The 20328-nt window shown below is 40.5% G+C and overlaps 3 protein-coding genes across 4 annotated transcripts; 1 reads left to right on the top strand and 2 right to left on the bottom strand.

Annotated features, from left to right (window-relative positions):
- The first annotated feature begins 50 nt into the window (after positions 1-50).
- On the top strand, positions 51-5727 carry LOC135484262 (melanopsin-like). The gene is made up of 6 exons (XM_064765571.1): positions 51-483; positions 924-1081; positions 1792-1930; positions 3421-3524; positions 4111-4314; positions 4713-5727. The coding sequence occupies exons 1-6, from the start codon at positions 330-332 to the stop codon at positions 4971-4973; spliced, it is 1020 nt and encodes a 339-aa protein (XP_064621641.1). The 5' UTR covers positions 51-329; the 3' UTR covers positions 4974-5727.
- Positions 5728-8957: 3230 nt separating this feature from the next.
- Positions 8958-12418, bottom strand: LOC135484256 (uncharacterized). The gene is made up of 5 exons (XM_064765564.1): positions 11717-12418; positions 11130-11160; positions 10536-10679; positions 9862-10104; positions 8958-9626 (listed from the first exon to the last, which is right to left on the bottom strand). The coding sequence occupies exons 1-5, from the start codon at positions 11804-11806 to the stop codon at positions 9595-9597; spliced, it is 540 nt and encodes a 179-aa protein (XP_064621634.1). The 5' UTR covers positions 11807-12418; the 3' UTR covers positions 8958-9594.
- A 114-nt stretch (positions 12419-12532) lies between these two features.
- Positions 12533-18602, bottom strand: LOC135484257 (calmodulin-A-like). 2 transcript variants are annotated; one of them, XM_064765565.1, is made up of 6 exons: positions 18312-18602; positions 17785-17841; positions 16706-16739; positions 14706-14849; positions 14341-14583; positions 12533-13800 (listed from the first exon to the last, which is right to left on the bottom strand). In XM_064765565.1, exons 1-6 carry the CDS (start codon positions 18312-18314, stop codon positions 13766-13768), a joined length of 516 nt encoding a protein of 171 aa, XP_064621635.1. In that variant the 5' UTR covers positions 18315-18602; the 3' UTR covers positions 12533-13765. The 2 variants fall into 2 exon arrangements, with proteins under 2 accessions (XP_064621635.1, XP_064621637.1); XM_064765567.1 differs by lacking the exon at positions 17785-17841.
- Between the last annotated feature and the right edge of the window lie 1726 nt (positions 18603-20328).

Below are 20328 nucleotides of genomic sequence, written 5' to 3'. Positions count from 1 at the left end.
TGCAAAGTTATTTCGAATTTGATGTTACAGCAATTTCAGTCAAAATTTATTAATACAGCATTGAAGCTAATACTGGCTGAGAGAATATTCGTGATGTTTATGTGTTGTGCAAAGAAAAGTGGGAGAGAACGACTTTGTCCGTGACGTCAGGTTGATCACAGCTCCCTGACTCAAGATATCCGTGATCTTCCAGGAGAATATCCAGCATAACCCAGTGGCAAGCATCACGGCAATCACGGATTATCTATAACCGTGTGAGAATCGTACATTTATGGATAGAGACAGTATTAACTAGGCGATTGGAAAACTGGAGATTGTTCAACTCTTGGATGATGACTGAGATGGAGCAATTAGTGTACCGGTACACGGATCACTGGAATGATAGTAACAGTAAAATTTCGAACAATTTCGAGACGGGCAACGACTCTGTTCTTTTGAATACTTCGGTACTCTATTTCTTCGGAGGATATGTAGTGGTTGCAGGTAAGCAGATGATAATAATCTTTCTTTAACTCCGAAAATATTTTAACATGTACTAGAATGGCAGCTTAAAGGGTTATGTATGATTGGTCTTCGTCTATCGAGAGTTTCCATTGTCATCATGACCATGAGTCGTGGACTCCAGGTGGCAGACAGATAAATCGGTTAAGTGCTAACTCAAGAGCAACATTTTTGTCATTAGTTGGATAACAAATCAATATTTGAAGAAAAAAACAAGATAGCAAGAGAAATAAAATTTCGTCCATGCAGTCTTTGGTTAAGGAGAAAGCAATTCGCGTATCATGTAGTCTTTTAGGTTGAATATGTTTTGAATGCTGTCAAACATGGAGATTTTGTAGTTATTTCGTGATATATTCAAAAAAATAAAACTACCTGAACGCTGAATGACGCTTTTTGACGTTTCGCTATAATCTTTTTTGTAGCACTCATTGGTACAGTGGGGAATCTGATGGTCATCCTGGCTTTCTTTAAATTCAAGAGGTTACATAACAACTGCAATATTCTACTCGTCAACCTTGCAATAGCAGATGAACTGATGGGGTTAGCAGGGATGCCTATGTCTACTATAGCTTTCTATATGGTAAGTGACAATCATAATTAGCGTACAATTAATGACGAATGATCGCCGTTGTCTGCGGCGAAAGCGATCTCATTCGAGCGGGAAGACCAACAAGACTCGTCAAACATCTAAAAGGTGCTTCAAAACTGTGTCATGAAACTTTATTTGGTAGCTTGTTCATTTCCTCCTACTGTGGCCAAAAATATTTTTTTATGGAGAGCGAACGCAGTTTGCATTTCCTGGCCTCTAACAATTAAGACATTTGCCATACCGCCGTGCATTGTTTTTCTATGCAAGCCCTGTACCCAAACTCAATACTTTTTATTATACTCATAATCTATACCAGATGGCGATACAAACATTTTGATACTACCATTGCAAACATATCATTTTTTCACCATTATCGGGTGTTTTCGCCAGCATAGGCCTTCTATGCAGCGAGTGATGATTACAGTGGTATTTTGGTGAACGCAGGGTGATCTAGGCTTGGGTTATTGCGTTTCTTGCGGGATGATAATGAGTCGAATCCTGGACGAACAAAATATTCTTACGTGTCGACCAGGTGCTGATTGCCTGAGCGGGGAGTACAATCAGGTACTTTGACCGCTGCATGAACGCATATTTTATAAAAAACAGTAATCGATAGATGCAATCTTATATAATGGTCGACCTGATTCCCAAACCATCTAAGTAAACGTTCTGATTATAATAATTTCTTATTGTCTTTACAGAAAACGTGGCCCTTCGGAGACATCGGATGTCAGATCTACGGATTCTTATGCTTTTTATTTGGTGCTGCCTCCATGACAACGGTGTGTCTGCTTAGTATTGAGAGGTACTACAGGTTGACCAAGGTAACGCAGTTTAAAGGTTTGTATGTTTTAACAAAGTAGGTGTTTCACTTGATGATATTGGAATTGCTGATAGGATAACGACTGACCAGAACTGAAAGCAACTGACAAAAAGCGTTCTTGCATATTACAGAGATAAAGCAAATCATTTTGAGCGAATTTTGAGTACGGTTTCTAGGGAGAGCACACGTAGGTCAAAATAAGTCATTATAGACTCACTGGTCATGATGTCGATCTAACTTATCATATGTTTTTGGTGCACCTATAGGTCGCCAATTATTCTAAAAGCCTATGGTGTTTTCCCTCGCCTGTCTGCGGTCACCTCCTGCTCCGAGGAAACAGCTCCACTCGGCCCACGCGCCGGCGAGGTTGCGGAATTTAGTGGAATTAAAGGCTGGCCTATACACTAGCGAACTACTAAACATTTGCTTGCAATGGATGAACGAGGCAGCTTTCGAAGAACGCTCTCTATCGCAGGTAGCAGCGATCTGATTCTCTAGTTTCCGGATCGCTAAAATAAGTATGGTCAAAAGACAACAGCCCCACCCGCAGGTCAGATCCATATTTAAACCGCTTCGGCCAAACGTTGTTGAACGTTGTTGTTTCGAGGAGGCGACCGTAGCAAATACACCCCCTGGTGGAATCAAACAAATCGATGTCCTTTGTGGTACTTTAGGAAGAATGGGATCGTCCTCAAGGCCACCAACCTGTTTATGCCTATCTAACGTCACAGATTACATGTGGCACTTAAACTATTGTGATGAACGACGATTTGTTGCAAGGCATTCCCGTTGGATAAAGCCATATCGGTTTTCATATCATACTAGCTTATACACCAAGGGGAGGGAACTGATAGTACAAGAATACAAAAGACAACTATTTCTTTTTAGGGTAGTTAAACTTAATGGATTGTTTTTGTACTATTACCAAATATGAGTGAATGCTCTATCCTTAACATGGTGTTAAGGTAAATCCTGTCCTATACCTTTATCAACATGCCATACCCAAAGGCAGGGAATCGACACCGGGTGGCGACATAATGATTATCCAGTAAGCCTACTCAGTGTATGATACCAAAATCCATAAAGCTGATGCACTATGAGAACCTCTACCTGTGACTAGGAGTGAACGTCGGGCAAAAAGATTACATGTCTATACTTAGCCTACTTTTAAGGGTACCAATTCTAGCTAAATACCAAATGGCTTGTTCGTCTCAATTATACACCGTTTTTCTCAGTATCTCAACATCTTTGAATTGTCTGATATCGTCTCAGCCACTACCCATTAATCAATCTTGGTAAGAGGATTTGATGCAGACGGTAGCTTACAATTGTCGTGAGATTACTCGGGTGAAATAATACAGGGCAGAGCGATTTCAGGCTCTGACGCACATAAATTCTTGGTCGCAGATCGAATTCAAGGTGCTTGTTCTGTAGCAGATAAGCTTACTCGTGTCCGATAATAATGGTACCGGAGTCTAAAACCATCTAAATTAACGTTACTTTTCAGCAAAACACTGTGTGATGCAGGTGGCGTTTATATGGTCCTACGCATTCTTTTGGTCAGTATGTCCGTTACTGGGGTGGAGCAGATATGAATTTGAACCATATCAGGTAAATTATTGAATATTTCATCATTGGATGGCGTCTCCCCCAAAAATCAGCTAAGAGGAGCCCAGAATATTGGCCTCTAATCATGGTGTTGCATTTTCACAAGCTAACCTTTAAAGATTCTCTCCCGGCCTCATATACTATGGGGGTACTTTGAGTTCAAGTCTCTTGCTTCTAATCAGTAAAGGTTGTCCCACATTTGACCGTCTAGTGGTCCCAAAGTTACAACAAGATAACAACATCATACATAAATTGACATGACCAAGTACCAAATGAAGCTAATCTTGTTAACATAAAGGCTAATGACATGAACCATGACCATCAGCAGAGCACTTTATTCTCAGCTCATGGTATTGTTTTTCATAAGATCACTCGTCCGGCCATTAGTTCTTATCAACGATCCTCGAACGGGATGCCAGGGCTTGACTCCACTCGCAGGTCATCGTACGGTTGGGTTTATAACTCCGACTTCAAGAGGTATTCGCTGCGTCGCAGAATCACTCTTCAATGTCAAAACATTGTGGGTCAAAAATGGAATGGTTTGAGTTGTCAACAGTTTGTTCGATGTTAATGATTGTTATGTTTTCAGCTTTCGTGTACATTAGATTGGTACAATACGACTCCAGAGACGTTCTCGTTCGTTTTCTGTGCCTGTACTTTCGTGTTCTTCATTCCGGTTGCTGTCATGACAACATTCTATGTAAAACTAGTTGCTGTGATTCGAGAAAAGCGGAGAGGTTTGGCCCGATGGGCCAATAATGATGATGGCAAGAGAGAACAGCAATTAACTGTGGTAGGTTTCCTTTAAATAGCTTACAGTCTTATGCGTGTTGAAGAACAACAAATTCAAACGTTCAAAAATCATAAATTGACGTCAAATTTGAAATTTTCGAATTGTGTATTACGCACTGAATATTCGACAATGCTGTTGTTTTGACAGCCTTTTAGTAATACTACAAAAAAACTAATTGGAATCACAGTGTCTTGGTACATGCACACTTGTCACATGGACCCGTACGGTGTAAAGGCTACACGCGACGTAGCAATGTTTAGAGGGTATCAGACCTGACAGGAGGAGATGAAGCAGGGGAAACATTTACACGAGGCTGCCGTCCGACGAGGGTTGAGACTGATGGTAGTATCATTTCTGTAGAAATACGTACGTATAGTCAGTTCCATTGTATTTTTCAGATGACTGCTATGCTGGTGGTGTGTTTCATCGTGATCTGGTCGCCGTATGCCATTCTTTCCTTCATGGCCGCCTTCGGTGCTTTCACATATTCGTCACTGGAACTATCAATCGTGGCGCCAGTTCTTGCGAAATCCGGAATTTGCATCAACCCCATCATCTACGGCTGCACTCATCACCACTTCCGTCGAGCATTTAGAGAAATGTTATGTGGAAAAACCGCCCCACGACAAGATTCGTCATTACAAATGACAAATCTGTAGCGCCAAAGTCCAAAATGCTCTATATTATCTTTTTATACGGTCAATTGATATTTGGAATGAAACACCGTGCACAAGCATGCTCTGCAGTAGTCGCAGCAAATAAACCTGGTCTTTTCGTCATCAGCGCAAAGCCTGGGATTCTTAGAGCCGAATTGACTACGAATTCAGTGATTGAGGGAAGAAACGATTATTTGTCAATGACCTGAAAATAAGACTAACATTGTAGTTTTATCTATTCAACCATGCCTTCTTTGATATCACCAGTTAACCTGCAACGATATGTATCAAATCATAGATGTACGTCGTATTTACCGATTCATCTTTTCAAACTTGAGGTGCAATGTAATGAGGGAACAGTAACGCCAATAAACTACAAATTAGGCAAATTTCAAAATAGGCTCGGTAAAAAACGGGTACGATTAGTCTCAGCGTGATGTCTGGTTCGGGGTTTGTTTCGGTTCGAAGTCCAATGCGGAGTGTGTGGCGGACGGAGTGCTTGCGAGAGTGTATATGCTGATTTATTGATTTTGTTTGGTATGAGAGAGAATGCTTTGAGGCCAGTGATGAACTCAGTTTCTGGATAATTATACCCGACCAGAATCATTAAACTGAAAATGAATCTACATCTTTGTCAATATTAACATGTAAATGTATGTGTCGATTTTGTTGAAGTTGCACTTGTAAATCTTTGCGCGGTACTGGAGTTGTGTGCACCTCTTAATTAATCACTGCTCGAATAGTTCAGTATATCCGATGTAAGCTATATCTAAATAAAGGCAACACATATTTCCGTGGAACTTATTTATTAAGCGGTGTTATGGCATTGCCCTTTTCCACACAAGCATTGTAATTCGCTCATGATATTACTAATCGCCAGTATCTTGGTTACAACCAAAGTCGCAACCTGTGTAACATGGATCTAAAACTTCTTACGGTTTACCCTCACTTCAAATGACAAAGGAGGAAATTGCTACCGGCAAGTTAGTCAGCATCCTAGGTGGAAATTAAACGCGAATTTTCTCATCTTTCAAAAACAATTTTCGTGCAAGTGACGTAAACATACATGCACGAAGACAAAACTGACAGTTGAGTTATTGCCATCTAATCGACATTTTTAATTCACCATCTTTGTGACGAAATGGACTTCATCGGAAAATGAGAGAAAAAGAATAATGATAGCGAAAACCACTTTCTTCGAGATACATTATGACATGTTTTTGACAGAAATATCCGGCGTCTTCAGGGCTTCGCATGTGTTGCTGATTAAACCTATGATTTTTAAGAGGTATATATATAATATAGAAAATAAGGCAGGTTTCACAAAGGAAGAGCTATACGGAACCACTGATGTAAGATGGATTATACTGATGTTCGACTTTCATCAAACGACTTTTCCCCTTGTAGTTGGCAAGATAGTACAGTATAAAGGCTTACTATTCTGCAAACGATATAAACGAGGACAGCGCTGCAAATGGCAAACATAGCCCAAACAGCCTCGGAAAGAGTCGGTTTCATATAATCCCAATGTACTGGCACTGTGCTGTAAGGAAGTGTCAACGCTGAACGCGGCTCTTTCAAGAGCCGTACGTCTAACACTTCATCCCCTAATCTTAAGGTCTCTTCCATTGTACCATTTACCCAGCGTCTGAAAACAAACGGATAGACATCCCTGAGACGCACACATTCAATTTTTGCCACGGACTGTTCACCTTTTTCCTTAACGTGACTATATGACCAAGTCTGACAGATACTGGTCAGTTCGTAACAAAGCGAAATCCAAGCGATGCTGCTTCGAGGAGCTTTGATCATCAAACCTTCAAATGGTCTGAGATGAACTGGGAAGATGTCTGTCTTCCGATGTTTGATAGAACTGAAATCGGGGTGCGTATTCCAAAGCAAATGAGAATCCTCAGCAAAGAAGATGAGATCTATGAATGGCCATTTCCATTTGCACTCCTTTCTTGGACACCTGTACGAGAACCTTGAGAAGAGCTTCAAATGAGGATCATTTCTTCTGTCATAGACGAAGTACTCTGGCTCTAAAGTTTTAAAAGCAGCCTTAAGATCGTGTGTATGCGATTTATTAAGCATAACGTCCATATCATCATCCCAAGGAATAATGCCATGATGACGAAATGATCCGATCAAAGTCCCTCCGACGATAAAGTAGGTCCAGTTTCTCTCCTCAGCAACGCGAATGAGAACACGGAGTAGGTCGATGAGAATCTCTCTATCGTAGCGCTGTAACTCTCGTCTCTTAAAAGGACGTATTTCTGAGTCGAATGTGTCAAACGCATTGCCTGATTGATCGTTTATAGACTTCTGTTCAAGTTGATTTTCGACATAAGTTCCGTTGGACAATGGCGATGACGAATGTTTAAACTGCTGTGACACCGAAGACGTTACATTACCGCCAAATAAGGCGTTCCCCGCTTTAACATTTTCTTTTCGTCTTGCTAGGTCCCCTGCATCCTCAGCCCTAGTGATATCAGATCCATTGGTTATATTCATATGTCTGAGCGAATCTTTACCCGCAATGTCACTTTTACTGCTGTGTGATTTCAGCCTAGGCAGATGAGGTAAACCTCTTCTGTTCCAGTTGCCACCAACAGTATTTCTCAGTTCCTCTCCCAATAATGGTGAAACATCATGTGATCTCATGTGCGCATGAACTTTATCTTGCAATGCACCAGCACCAGCGACGATACTTCGAACCTCCAAACTTTTGTCATTCTCCGTCAGGTCATATCGGCCGTTCCTCTCATCGAATAATGAACATTTAAAGTCAATATCTGAGACGTACACTAACATGGTGCATATAGTAAGTAGACCCACAGCAAATGTCAATGTCAGACATCGTGTTACAGTCAACATATCCTGTCGTTTATTCTGAAAAAAGGAACAATGTTGTCAGAATGGCTGATTCTAGAGTCATTGGATGCTTTTATGTGTGGATCACTGCAAACGGAAACCTGTTCTTGCTAACAGAGAATAATCGAATAAATTGAATATCGGAATAATAAGATTTACCTTCAATGCCTTATCAATATTCGATGAGTTAGATCTTATTAGTTTTATCCTTCTTATTGTGCTCTGGGTTAAACATACAGAACAATTGGAAACCAATTATCCTATTTGCACATTCTGGCAGGTTCACTACGAGCTGGCAAACGGGTTTCCTTAGTTTTTGCATGAGACATTCAGGTTATGCTTACACATACCTTTTGACATGCAATGCTTTTGAGTATCATGAAGGGTTCACATCAGTGACTATTATGTCTTTCGGCTAAAGTTGCATCAAATTCAAGTTTGTTTATGATAATGGCACCCCTAAAGCAAGCCGTGAAGACTTCTTCGTAATTAAACTTAGGCATTACATGTACATGTATATTCTGTTGAGAGCCTTTTAGTCAGAAACCTGCGGGGACTTTGTAGAAGAGCTTCCACATAGCTCTGCAGCTATAAACCACGAACCTTTTTATTCCATAAAAACCTGCAGATCGCTTCCCGCAAGTGGTGACACACCTAGACTCAAATTACACGCATCAGCCTGCATATCTCGTGCACTGGGCGATTTCGAGCCCTTTCTGTAATTGCTGGCGTCACATCTGTTCCCGAAAAAATACTGACAAATCGATATGAAGAGGAAGTGTTGCCAATTTACGCAAGATTCTTCAACATATGTAGCAGATTGATCGATGCTGCGAAGCGAGAGATATGATAGGTCAACTTTGGCTATGATACGTCCAGGCGCAGATCGTATCCTGACTTATGACTACATGTATTATCTTTTCATTTATACTTCTTGGAATCGTAATGTGGCAGCAAAGTAACATCCATTGTCGGTATTAGCTTCTTCTACGTAAAAGGGGGACTAGCGAGAAGTGAAAACTAGACGTCTATCCCTTTAAAATTCAAGCACCGCATGATGCGGTTTTCTCCACCTTGCTGTTGAGGCAAAAGAAGGAAATAAACACAAATACGTAAGTTTTATTATCTCGTATAATATTTGAAAAGGTAAAATAACAATAAACCATGTTTTCTTGCACAGCCATTTGCAACTAAACAAAAAGACACCATCCAATCCACTACTGGTATGTATTACAACGAAAAGTGCGGAAATCAAACAAACAGTGGGCAAAGTTCATAGTTCATCTCACTGCATCAAATGGTGTGGCATCGTAACTCATGTATGCGGAAATATTGTGGAAATCAAAACAGAGGGAGTCCGTCTTGGTCGGGACACAATCTTTATCCGGGATGTAATGATTCCATGGACCGTGTTGAACATTCATCTCTTCGCTCAATCACTGTCAGTGGGATGGCATATCGCACTAATAGGTACTGACGACATTCGACTGACAAAATCACTTAATGTTTCTCTTTCGGAAACGTATCCTTTGGACCTTGACTGGATAACGCGAATCCTTGCCTGAAGGTGCCGTGCGGCCAAATTTTGGTTGTACGATATCCCATAATGTGAAGCCCAACCTTTCCGCTTTGTATCTTATCGAGACCAGAGAGGAGAATCAATACACAGCAATACACATGTACAACAGAGTCATACAATCATGATCGTTCGATAACAATATTGTCAGTGTATACAGCGGTGGTGTCTATATCACTTTAACTCCAATATCAGTTTGATGAAAGCTGAAAATAGACAATGGAACTGTTAAAACCGGATAAATAAAGCAAAGTGGAGCAGGAGGAATGAACTTTTTCTGCATGAAAATTACCACAGGAAAATAAGCATATGCAAGTAATGTTTATCTTAAGATGAACTAGAACTAGCGATTTTCCTAGATTCTTTCTCGACAAATCTCTGCGCAGCCAAAAGCCGAGCAAGAAGCCAATAGAAATCTCGCTAATTTCTGCTACAATGTACCATTAATGTCTATCTGTCCCGTTCCGTCCGTGTCAGCATCTTGTATGAGTTGGTCCGCTTGTTCATCGTTCAGCTTCTCCCCCAGTGTTGTCATGGCGTGTCGAAGTTCCGGTGCACTGATCTTCCCAATGCATTCGCGATCAAATACACTAAATGCTTCTATTAAATCGTCTTCGGTGTCTTGAAAGCCAGCTCTCTTTGACATACAGCTGAGGAACTCGGGAAAGTCTACAGTGTTTGTATCTAAAAAAAGAATTGTAAGTATGAGGAGTACATATACTGACAATATTTTTGCAGTGAGAATTTGAACTTCTTGATATTATCCCACTGTGCGACATCTCTCTCATTGGCTTAGAGAGTACCGCGCTCTACGTCCTTATTTATAGGTTTCGGCCAGCATCATGGTATAACGTCAAGTGATGGAAACTCACGATTACCAAACCAAAGATGTTGATGTGTTTGTTGCATGACTTATCTAACAAACTGTGGTGTTGAGAAATACAGATTTGTTAACCGAATTGGCCGTATGAGGACAATCAGATTACCGGGCTAGGTCAACTATATATTGCATCGGTATTAAGTGGTCGGGACACCACGGGGAGAGACCTGACATACATTTAACTCAAAGAGATACTAGGGATCATGATTCTTCAAGAGCGTTCGCCAGTGCTTACGTTCTTTATCTGCCGATACTTTCATCTCTGCGATTTCTGTCTCCGTCGGATTCTGCCCAAGTGATCGGATGGCGGGGGCCATATCATTCACATGAATGTACCCGTCTCGGTCTTTATCGAATAAGGCGAAAGTTTCGCGATATTCTGAAACACAAACAGAGTTTGTTTAACGCTTTGTCGGCCAGCGAGGGCGGGGAGGTCCGGGGAACTCCTTCGACGGACACCTACACATAGCAATAGCTCAAAACTTCATAACATTTGCTTGTTTGGCGAAATGTCTGACCACATGTTACCTTTCTCCAGAAAACCATACATGCAACACAATTATGTGTTGCTACACAGAGTCAGTTATAGCAGTTTATTGAGAGTACAATGTAAATCACTACAGTTCTAATGGTCGAGTTGCTTCTAAAGATCATTTGTTTCCCCATGGCCTGTCAAAGTAGCTATACTGAACGTTATTTCCCCAAGTTGATATTGATACAATAAATTACACGTGCTGGAGTGAATATCCGTGACAAGAATAATCACAGAAGCCTTAGTTGCATATCCGAAGGCGTTGAACGTTGCATGTCTATCTGTTCTCATTCTTACCTGCGATTTGCTCTTCCGTTAGGTTGTCTGACTAAAAATAAGATGAATAGATGGCAATTATCATGTTGTGTCAAAAGCTGTGTTCGCCCAATAGGCGTAACATGTCAGACTTGGAAATCTCTACAGCGATAGAGACTTCACAATCCTTTACTTACAGTGTATCGTTGTTAGAAGAATGAAAATTCCTATTTCGCTGCAAAACGTACATTGTAACATCATAAAAAATGTCGTCACGTTGCTTAGAGACGGCCTTGTCAAACTACAGACTTTAGCATTTCAATCAATTCCTGGTTGGATAATTTAACATTGACACGTCAGAATTCACACATTAATTACACCAAAGAAGTGGAGATACTGACACTTAATTTCTCCTGGGAATGAAAATTTTTCTTTTACAGTGCATGCCGGTTATAATTTTTCACAGAGCCAGGCTAGACCGATCAGAATGGAAATGATTTATAAGACACTGGATCAACACAATATCGCAACTCCAATTTTTCATATTGTATATATTGCCATCGCAGGTTGGCATATAAAGACTGTAAAGAAATGGACCGAATGAAGGACTTAATGAAGCCCACACTTACCGGTGCTGGTGTTACACTCCACACAGAATCCTTTTTCTTGTCTCCGTCACCCTCCGGCTTAGCCGGGGACGATGTGGTCCCTTCCTCCATGATTTTGTCCTATGAGAACCTAGGCCTATGACCGTCTGTTGACTCGACAACTGATACACAGTTGTGGTGAATATTCTAATAAGCGTGCCTAAACGGACACACAAGAATATCTATCAGAGCGTCTTCTGGACAATAAGCCAAGTGTCATTGATGTCCCTTGGTAATCCTTTCAATCAAAGCCAACCAAGCCATAACCACCCATTTTATTTACGGCCAGATTATTCACGTTTATGCCTCTGAGATCACGATTGATGACCCCAATCCGCTTTTAACGCCAAACCTTTTGAATATTCACACAAACCAATTCAAAATGTACATTCCAAACGAAGTGGCAGGTAGTGTCCATTAGAATAATTCGATATCAATGAATTCCGCAACGTGATTGGTAACTGTGATAGTTGGCTGACAGGGCAGATTTCTTGTTGACATTCTCCTCCTGTCCTGCACGCTAGTTCATTTCACCTAGTCTGTAATTGCCATTGGTTATAGCTTACCTGCATGTAACGTAGCGTTAGTTCTGACCTAACGGGTATTGATTGCCATTACCTTTTCTTAGCAAAGCATGAAATTTTCAATTAACTGCAACCAAATAAACGAACATTTTGCGCTGCGGAAATGGCAGCATTCAAACGGAATAAATAAAGCTCAAACAAAGTGGGCGATTGATTAACAGTGTAAAATTATACATGTACGAAATATTAACACTTAGATATGGAGTTCCGTTTTTATTGATATATACGAAGCATAATAATCATTTTCAGCCCAGAGATATTATCTCAGCTCTTCTTTCTGTTTACTGGTACAACAAAGTAAAGTGGGTTTTGTTTTCCTTGGCTTGCGGAGCTCTCCGAATATGATATTTGAGTCACTGAGCGATTTTTGTTCACCCACCATTGCTGAACTTCCAACACGAGCCATGAGCATCACCGGGGGTCGGTTGGATCGAGCTCAATGTCCTTAAATGGCAGCACTGCAGGAATTAGGGTTAAACCTTAAATGATGTTAACTCAAACATTGTGATTATCGTGAGATCAGTGACTTGTAAACAAATTATATACGTCACACGACGGGATGTCGCACAGCTCAACTGCTTGAGCGATAAGACGCGGGGATTTCCACTGAGTGTCTCTCTGATCTCACAATGGCAGTACTACCAATGGACAATTGTTGTAAATAACAATTTTTATTCATTGTATATGAATGCATCAGTAGAGTCTACACGGCATGGTTGCTTTTTGATTGCCGACGCTTCCAACAAAACGAAGTAATTTGCTAATACATGTACATGTTCATGTAGTACTGGCTTGTGCATGGACACGGTCTATCATCGTTCTGAACTAACCACATCTGGCCAAAAGATGTATACATGCACTAGCATAAACGTGAGGAAAAGTAAACATGTGATAAAAGCAATCGGAATCGCGGGAATTACGGATGATTGTTACTGTAGTTCTTGAATGCATTAGAAAATGTACAATCACAGACATTACAATTATAAAGTAGTGATGGCCGGCCGCAGGCGATTCATGCTAGAGCCCTATTGACACTACCCCAATGTCCTAGATCACATATCGAACCACATAATGTTATTTACAATGATATGAATGTGACGATCGTGCTTCACTACTCGATAACAAAACGGAATAATTTGTGACATTTTATGGTTATCAAATAAATACATAAACGTTTATGCTATAGATATAACCGCGCAATGCGACTAGTCATGGCGAGATATTAGCCAATAAGTTTCGCTCATGAGCTCGTCCATTATCCACAATAGGCAAAACAGGCGATTAGATGCCAAGTTGCCCACAACAATATTGGGAGAAATCCGAATAGACGTCCTGCAGCTGGCCTAATACATAATCCAAGCTTAGAATCAACTTGGATCCAAGAACCAAAGCGGGCCATTTTGGGTCGACATGTCCTTAAGAGACGTTTGCATAGTCTTGTTGGTCATCACTGGCCTTTTGTGGTCATCATCAAGCGGAATTCTAGAATTAAGAAATTGCTGAGCAAGTTAGATATCGGTTGAGATATTACAGTAAAAGAGTGAGATCAGATCGTTATGGTACACATGTTTGAGCGAAATTACAATTTCTGATCGGAGACAAATTTTTCATTCGTACGCGATTAGGCCCTTGCGTGACGATAATATGCAATTGTTTAAGCAGGGGTGTCAACGTTTTATGCAATCACCCGTCCACCCTTTCATCTGCCAGATTAACTTCAAATGTGACAGGCGGAATTAATTATGCATGAGCGATTACGAATGAACACTTTGTCTTTGACTGTACACGGTGGAAATCGTTGATCTTGCCGCACACAATGAGGATAAACGAAGAGTCGATATTAGACCTTGTTGCCATCTGCTGTCGCTTCCCGGTACCCACCTACGATCCATATTGGACGCCGAAGTATACTTGCATACTTGCATTGAGGTTGTTGATAAACCGATTAATAATGCTCTGGATTCTTCTCCTATACTCCTCACCTCCTCGAGATATCTGACCTTGGCCACGACCTTGACCTACCTGCATAGCTGACCTTGCCATCACCATCAAGGTCAGCCTCCCGCAGCATGTCCTCAATATCCTCATCCGTCATGCGCTCTCCGAGACTGGACATGATATTGCCGAGCTCCTCCGATGTGATGTAACCGCTGTTGTTGACATCAAAAACGTTGAAGACTGCTCGGAGCTCGGCATCGCTGTCGGATTTCTTCATGTTGTTAGACATCATAATGAGGAACTCAGAAAAGTCAACTTCACCATTCCCTGGAAAATGAGACCTGTAATATTTTTCAACCATAACACACACCCGGTCGTATAATACTTGAAATAAATGTGACATCGGGGGTGGGGGGGGGGGGGGGGGGAGTGGTTGTCCAAGAACCTACCATCTTCATCGACTTCATTCACCATATCCCAGAGCTCTGCTTCAGTAGGATTTTGCCCAAGAGAGCGTAAGATGCCCCCTATCTCTTCAGTGGTAATAGTCTCATCGCCATCCTTGTCGAACATGGAGAAAGCCTCTTTGAATTCTGAAAAGACAAGACCCAGTTCTTTTGTGATAAAAAGAATCGTTATTGTTATTTGCCGCACACTCTATTTTTAAGGAGACCCTTGGAACTGACAATTGTAATAAGGCGGTTTTCTGTTGACAGAGGTAAAATTGTATGGAAAGAAAACACCTTGTGTCAAAATTTGAGTCCTTAGAGGAAGATGTCCTGCGGACAGAAGGGTCTGCTGAGGGAGGTTCCACGGTGATAATATCGCAATGGGACAGTATATTGAAAATGTAAGAGAACTATCAGATGAATCCGACAGCGAATTGGCTGAGATTTTATTAATTTAGCCCAACCGCACTAGATGGCAACCAGTCGGTAGTTGTGAGATTGGTTTATCGTATAAGCTCCATGTCATGGCATGTAACTCATGCGACGCAATGACGTAAGCCTTTATAATGAAAGCATTTGATAAAACAGTTTTAATTCTTACCACCAAGGGCATCGTTCACACTTTTGCTTCACATAGGCTATACACAAACAAAACCATACTAGGACTAATTTTGAAATATTTAGAACTTCTCTAAAAGTCGTCCGATTATCTCAATATTCCGGTGGTCATCACTTCAAAATCTAACCCGTTGCTTTCATCAGGCTGACACTATGGATTGTCATGATCTCACTGGAAAACGCATATAAAAGCCAAGGATCTTCTCGTCTCACTCCAAGTTTGAAAAAACTGTGCTTTAATACATTTAGGTCAAAACGACGTCATTTTTTATTTTATTTTCTGGAATATCCGTTTGCCTGAAAAGCAGCCGAGCGCTTGAGTATACAATAATTAGCACAAGTGTGACTCGCTCTACCAAAACTAGGCGCTTGTCGCATCTGAACTTGACAGGTTGATACGGACTTGTTGTTCATTTCCCTATTGTAGACCTTTTGTGAAATCTATTACAAACTGATTTGGTCACATTTCACAAAAGGTCTACAATAGGGAAATGAACAACAAGTCCGTATCAACCTGTCAAGTTCAGATGCGACAAGCGCCTAGTTTTGGTAGAGCGGGTCACAAGTTTGGATTTTTGTAATGCATTACGCCTCCTTGGATAAGCATGTACCAGTAGCTGAGTATCCGAATGTGACAGTCGTTCCTGCGATTGTCAAATCGCGGTGGATCCGGCGAAATTACCCGGAGAAATTCCTAAGCAGCATAATGAGTGTGCGTAGGCCTAACCTATTGTTGCCGACAATATTCATTATTCTGAATTGCCTGGGGATCTCTCCAAATGGTACAATGCGCTTTTCATGAGTTGCTATTTTAAACTCATACATAGAACATTACATAGTGCACTGAACCGTTCTTTTTAATTTATTATGCATGCCGCTTATGTTTTCGAAAAATGGCTTACATATCCGATAATTAGGACGGTATACTTGACATTTTAGACTTTGTTGCACCCGCGCAGAGACTAAGACCGTTGTTGGAAATTATGGAGTAGTGTTGCAATAATTGCAACAATTTGCTTCGAAATAAAGTAACAATACTGTAACAAATGATACTGCCTCACCTAATGACGCCACGCGCGATTGGGACAATTGGCTGTATCAATCTTGCGTGTCAGGAATCAAATTTGAATTTGAGTTTATCATTTCATAACTGAAGCATAAGTCGAGTGCTGACTGCTACCATCTGGGATGTAGGCATATTTTTCATCACAGAGCTAAAGTTTATTTTGAATTAAAAAGAACTACCATGGGGTTTTACTTCGGAGAATATTTGTATAACACCTGGTATTATCTTCGCGTTGCTCATTATCAGCCGGAGTAATATGTGTCAAATAGTTCAGAAAATGCACAATGGGAAACCCGACTACAAATTTGTGCTATACCTGCTATCTGTTCTTCTGTGAGGTTTTCAGGCTCCTGAAATGCAAAAAGAGTAATGCATCAGAATTTACAAGGAAACAGAGGCATATTAACAGGATTTTGGCATATAAGGAATGAAGATGCAATGAACTCATTGTACACGTATTCTCAAATGCAAATCTTCAGTTACTGCCGTGATGAACATTTTCAGTATAATTGGGCGATTGTCATCATAAGAATTAAAGGTTATTGGACATAATGTTAACACATAACGTGTTTTTATATGGCCCAAATATCATATGAGGACGAATATGTGACCCGCTCTACCAAAACTAGGCGCTTGTCGCATCTGAACTTGACAGGTTGATACGGACTTGTTGTTCATTTCCCTATTGTAGACCTTTTGTGAAATGTGACCAAATCAGTTTGTAATAGATTTCACAAAAGGTCTACAATAGGGAAATGAACAACAAGTCCGTATCAACCTGTCGAGTTCAGATGCGACAAGCGCCTAGTTTTGGTAGAGCGAGTCACATAAGTATGTGTTATTCGAGCACTTGCAATAACTTTACTTCTCCATCAGTCATTGAAACATTCTGGTGCACCATCGGAAAAAGGTCTAACTCAGTTTGAAAGAGAGCATTTGATTAAGTAAATCTATTACGTTTCTATCAACTTGCCGTGAACTCGTAAAAGTGCAAAAGCGACGCACTCAAACTACAACACGTGCTCTCATTGTGCATTGGGGAGTGCAGAAAGTATTCTTACAGGAATGTCTGTCGCCTATACATGTCGTGTTAGAGTAGAGGAATTTTCTCGACGAAAATCCCATACAAAGGCATGATTCCATGACAACTGTTCTGAGCTAGCAAGGTCGGGCCAGTTATCGTAGAATCTCTCTGTTACAATGTACATAGAATCTCTTCGTCCGTCAATAGGAAAGGTGCCGAAATATCATGTGAAGCGTGAGCGCTTGATTTCACCGGGAATACTGGAGAAAAGAAGCACTGTCCTCTTGATTGCTTAGGGTTGGGTTGGTCCAGTTAATGTATGGAGTGTGGTGGGAAAAAATCAGTGCGGCAAAAGGCCACCACTCATCTACCTTCGAATCGAGTTCATATTCCTTCTGTTTTGCATTCTTTCGTTGAAAGTACATCGTCTATTTTGCGATAAAGAAAGTAAAACACAAAAACGGAATAACAAAATATGATGGTACTACGAACGTATGAAAATTGAAAAGTAACAAAACGGTTGAAAGCGGCATCAACATACTACATTGTAAAAAATGGATGGCAATTCAGTTTCAATTATTTATGACAAACGTGACGACGAGTTCCAAATTGAGCAGCAAAGAAAGGTTCCAGTGTGAAAAGCAAGTGTACTGTGAGTTCGTGTGACTTTCATTCAGACTATGAAAGCTTCGATAAAAAGAACCCAGAGCATCAGACAGATGTTGCATCGCAAGGTTGATCTTGTCAACATTCACCATGGATAAATAACAAGAAAATTATCTCGTCGGTGATGTCGGGAGTGCGATTAAGGTTTTTATAAAGCTTTCGCAGTCTATACCTGGGGTTCAACGCCACAGTCCCTCTAACTGACGATACACGCATCATGAGTGATACTTACCATAATGAGAGATTATAAGCCCTTTTCCCCTCTGATCTGATATTCCTAAGTAATGGTTTCTTTCATTGAAGCGTCGTCTTTCTCGATATATATACTAAAATTGGCCGTTTAAAATCTCATAAACATATTCCCGTATGCAAAGCATGCACAATATGTATTCCGCTGCAGAGATCGGATTACCACAGATTCATAATGCTAACTGCTTGTCGAAAACAATCCGTGAACTGTAATGCTTAAAGGGAACAATCGTTTAAACCCATTTCGAATAGAAAGGCCTAGTTTAACCAATGGAATATATAGAGATTAACAATGTTCTCAGCAATTACTTTACCGTTTCTCTGTCAATATACGCAGGTCAATGTTGACTATGAAAATCTATTCCAGTCGAGTATTTAACTTCTTAACTACATGCTAAAATCGAACTTGTTTGACTTTGTTCACTGAATCAGAATGACTGTTATTGCAAAAATAAATATTTGGTGAAGGTCAATAATTTGCTAGGCTACAGAAAGGATAGTGCAATCAATTCCTAATGTATATGGGACACCGAATCAATAACGATACTATGCGCATCTGTCAATATATCAGGTCAACATAATTCTGTAGAGGGACGGAGCCAACGTATTACAAATAAATAACCACAATGACTTGCCGTTGCTATTGCTTTCCTTTACTGTGCGATGAAATTGCATTGAAAAACAATAGAATATTGCCAACACTCGGCATACATTGTATATTATGAAATCACTGCTGCCTTCGATCTCGACGTGTAGAAACTTACCCTTCTTTCTGGCGTATGCTTGTTACTAAGTTCCCACCCTCAAGCCTTCTGAAGCCGATGATTCTCTCTTTTCCGACACCTTGGAGCTCTCGTTAAAGCTATGTTTTTTTAAAATTTACACTTAATAATAGCAATGCTTCGTGACATTTCACCTTCAATATAACGTCATATAACGTCAGGATGACATTACAAGTTCTTCTTCACTAGATTTTTTTAAAGATACCTCTCAGCAATTGGGATGCATACCAATTTGAATAAATCACATGGCAGAATTAAACATTATGTAGTTCAGTACAGGCATGTGCAAACTTATTCTCTCTTGACATCGTGATGTTTGGAATATTTTTTGATTTAGCAAAGGAGTGGTTTTAGCTTCCTCTAGCATGTCCTCCATTGATTATTTCGATATCTGGATTCACTCGGACAGAAAGTGACTAGATGAAATGTATGGATTTTCCTAAGTGCCTCATCACCACAAATAATAAAGGGCTGATTTATAATCGGTATATGTCATGTTTGTCAATGTCAGAAGTTGCCGTTGGTTATGCCAATAGTGTGATAAGTGCATTTAGTTTCCTTGTCATTTGTGGGCGAATTTTAGACCTGACATGCCTGAAGAACATGCCAGATTGTCTTTACGTGTCGACTTCCTGCTCCTAAATGGAAATATTGAATTTATATCAGCAACAAACAGTGCTACGTATGATGAAACAGTTTCATGTGTGGACACCGCCTTCTCATTTCAATTCGACTTCTTCTTTAGATAACAGCGTTTCGAGCTAAATATTGCGAGTCGCTAACGACTTCAGTAAGCGTACCCCTCGGTCGAAAATATGGTAACCAATCTCGATGAGCGGTATTCTTAGCCCCTACACGATGCATTTCTTCAGATACATATCTTGAAATGTACACAAAATGGAACGTCATAGTGAGAGGAACATGAAAGAGAAAGAGGCACATATGTCGGAACACCAATAAGGATTTCATACGGAGTTGCCATCACGACCAAGGGACAGAAACAGCAAGGAAGACAATCAGACGTCATTATCTCCACTAAATTACAACAGACAAGCCCACATCCCAACGGATTGGCGATGTAAGTTACGGGAACAAGTGAAAACGCATTTTTGGTCTACGAAGATTGTTCGAGAACTGAATTTTAGGCGCCCATTTTTTTTGGTTGTGAGTGGCTATAGAAAGACTCTGATGGCACCTGACAATTTCAGTATCAGGTCC

Source organism: Lineus longissimus, chromosome 3 (genome assembly GCF_910592395.1).
Source record: "Lineus longissimus chromosome 3, tnLinLong1.2, whole genome shotgun sequence".
NCBI classification, from domain to species: Eukaryota; Metazoa; Nemertea; class Pilidiophora; order Heteronemertea; family Lineidae; genus Lineus; species Lineus longissimus.
Note: the sequence above shows the minus strand (reverse complement) of the source record. Positions and strands in the feature narration are given on the sequence as shown.

Excerpts from the sequence above, each read along its gene's own strand:
- LOC135484262 (XM_064765571.1), top strand. The coding sequence starts at position 330 with ATGATGACTGAGATGGAGCAATTAGTGTACCGGTACACGGATCACTGG. Across the intron at positions 1,082-1,791 it reads CTACTATAGCTTTCTATATG|AAAACGTGGCCCTTCGGAGA; the intron begins GTAAGTGACAAT and ends TTGTCTTTACAG. Across the intron at positions 4,315-4,712 it reads GAGAACAGCAATTAACTGTG|ATGACTGCTATGCTGGTGGT; the intron begins GTAGGTTTCCTT and ends TGTATTTTTCAG.
- LOC135484256 (XM_064765564.1), bottom strand. The coding sequence starts at position 11,806 with ATGGAGGAAGGGACCACATCGTCCCCGGCTAAGCCGGAGGGTGACGGA. Across the intron at positions 10,680-11,129 it reads AACGGAAGAGCAAATCGCAG|AATATCGCGAAACTTTCGCC; the intron begins GTAAGAATGAGA and ends TTTGTGTTTCAG. Across the intron at positions 10,105-10,535 it reads AGTATCGGCAGATAAAGAAC|ATACAAACACTGTAGACTTT; the intron begins GTAAGCACTGGC and ends TTCTTTTTTTAG.
- LOC135484257 (XM_064765565.1), bottom strand. Across the intron at positions 16,740-17,784 it reads AATATGAACTCGATTCGAAG|GAGCCTGAAAACCTCACAGA; the intron begins GTAGATGAGTGG and ends TTTGCATTTCAG. Across the intron at positions 14,850-16,705 it reads CACAGAAGAACAGATAGCAG|AATTCAAAGAGGCTTTCTCC; the intron begins GTATAGCACAAA and ends TTGTCTTTTCAG.